The sequence below is a fragment of the Plectropomus leopardus genome, unplaced genomic scaffold, assembly GCF_008729295.1.
Source record: "Plectropomus leopardus isolate mb unplaced genomic scaffold, YSFRI_Pleo_2.0 unplaced_scaffold15782, whole genome shotgun sequence".
NCBI lineage: Eukaryota > Metazoa > Chordata > Actinopteri > Perciformes > Serranidae > Plectropomus > Plectropomus leopardus.
In genome coordinates this window covers 1-2,197 of record NW_024616925.1, presented here as the reverse complement: position 1 = coordinate 2,197, position 2,197 = coordinate 1, and the positions used below count along the sequence as shown (strand labels likewise).

General features: G+C 33.9%; 1 protein-coding gene across 1 annotated transcript; it reads right to left on the bottom strand.

The window, feature by feature from the left end:
* Positions 1-119: 119 nt before the first annotated feature.
* On the bottom strand, positions 120-1,508 carry LOC121964495 (prostatic spermine-binding protein-like). Its single transcript, XM_042514700.1, has 2 exons — positions 1,338-1,508; positions 120-693 (listed from the first exon to the last, which is right to left on the bottom strand). The coding sequence occupies exon 2, from the start codon at positions 672-674 to the stop codon at positions 402-404; it is 273 nt and encodes a 90-aa protein (XP_042370634.1). The 5' UTR covers positions 675-693; positions 1,338-1,508; the 3' UTR covers positions 120-401.
* Positions 1,509-2,197: the final 689 nt, after the last annotated feature.

Genomic DNA, 2,197 nt, shown 5'->3' with positions numbered 1-2,197 from the left:
ATCAGAAATTATTATTATATTTTAGCACTTTTTCAGGTCATTTTCTGTCTTGGTTTTTTAAATTTAAAAAAAACTGTAATTTTGTGTAATTTTTCTTGATATTTTTTGGTCATATTTTTCTAAGTTTTTTTTTGCCTGCTTCTGATGTTTTTGAAAGAAATGAAGCCAATTCCAGGTTTGAAGGGGTTAATATGTTGTGACGAAATATAATAATCAAGGAGGTAATTTCAGATCAAATCAATGTTGTTGTGGGTTAAAGATGTCACATTTTCCATTCTTATGAGTATAATATTTACATAAAATACAGCATGTTATCTTTCAGGGAATAAGACGTGTCTTCTCCCGTGTTTCTCCTTGATTTGCTCCGTTTTCTCCGTCAGACTTTTGGACATTTGATGACATTACTCCCCTGCTTCCTGCTGCGCGGTGTCGGCATCTTTCTCGCTGTCGTCTGAATAATTCTCATGATCGTCTGAGTAATGGTAACTTTCATCTGAATATTGCTCATCGGCATCATCTCCATGATAATCCTGCCCTGACTGGCGGCTGCTGGTGTCGTCTCCATCGCCGTGGTTTGGCGACGCCGCGCTGCTCCCTCCGTCCCGTCTGTCCGACTCCATGTCGTCATCATCATCCAGGAAGACTTTTCTGTAGTAAACAGGTTTGTATCCCATGTCGGGGTCCTCTGGGTCACTAACAAACAGAAGAACAGAGAGTCATTCACACTGTAAGGCCTGAAATATGATTCTTCTCTTATTTATTTATGTCAGAAGCCACCTCGCTAAATATTTTTAAAAGAAAACTTTAACTAACTTATCTGCTTTGCACTTCTGTACTGCTACACATCTTTAAGATGTTGTATTTTCCTTAATTTTATACACTCTATTTTTATGCTTATTTTTAATAATAATGTCGATGGGTTTTATTTTATTTATTTGTTTTTTCATATTATGTTTTGCATTCTGTGCAAACAACGTTTAACCTTATTTTGTCTTAATTTTACAAGTTTTATCAAGTGGGTTTTATCCATTTGAAGATGCATTCTATGTATTCTATTTAGATCTTATTTTATTTTGACATGCATTATATTATAATATTAATGCAGCTAGAAATAAGTTAATAAGTTTCAAGAAAATTACCTGAATATGATCAAGCAAAAAAAAAAACAAATGAAAATTACCCTCCCAAAAAGTGCTGAAAATTAAAAAATGTTTGTTTTAATTGTTTTATGTAACATAATTGAAAATATAAAAGCATGACAGTTATAGTTATATAGTATACATTTTATTGACCACATTGTTCCCTGCAGTCTCTCCCAGATGTTTGCACACACTCACCTCTGTTTGCTGTCGCTGCACGGTGAGGTTTTGCGTGCAGATCCTGATTTGACCGCCTTACTGCTGATAAACTCCTCAGTTAGATCACATCCGTGCAGAGCGTCCGCGTAGCGCTTCTCCGCTGCCAGTTTGGCGTTTCTCTGTGATTAAAGCACGTTCAGAGTCAGTGTGAACAATGACATGTTTATCAAAGCTGTTAGATTACAAAATATCACTCAGATACTCTTACATCGTTAGATTTCATCAGTCTGTGATAATATGCATATCCACGTTTATGATGTGTGTGTGTGTGTGTGTGTGTGTGTGTATGTGTGTGTGTCACATGAATTTAAAACAACATTTCAACAACAACATTTCAGCAATAATGACAGTAATGATGCTCTCCTCTGCACAGAATCATGAGCAAGAAATAAATAAAAAGACTACAAGGGAATGACCTGAAAATAAGCAACGGGTAAAACACAATTTTAAATATATAATCATGACAGTTATGACCATAGTTTTCTAGACTTTTTAAGAAATAATTTCCAGGTCTTTTTCTTGTCAAATTTTAATCAATTAATGTATAAATGTGTCACATGAAATCATAAGAAACAGTGAAATGTAATAATGACAGAGCTGTAATGATGCTTCTGTCTGCACAGTAATGTGGTTGCCGGGTGTAGTTTGGTAGAGAGAAAAATCTTTAAATCATCTGTGACAAATCATCTGTCTGTAAAAAAAAAAAAAAAAATTTGTGAGAAATATGTGTTAAAGTTAAATATATAATCAGAAAATATCCTGAAAATAATCAAGAAAAAAACATACCAGAAAATGACCCCCAAAAGTGCTGAAAATGAAAATGAAATAATATAAAAAAT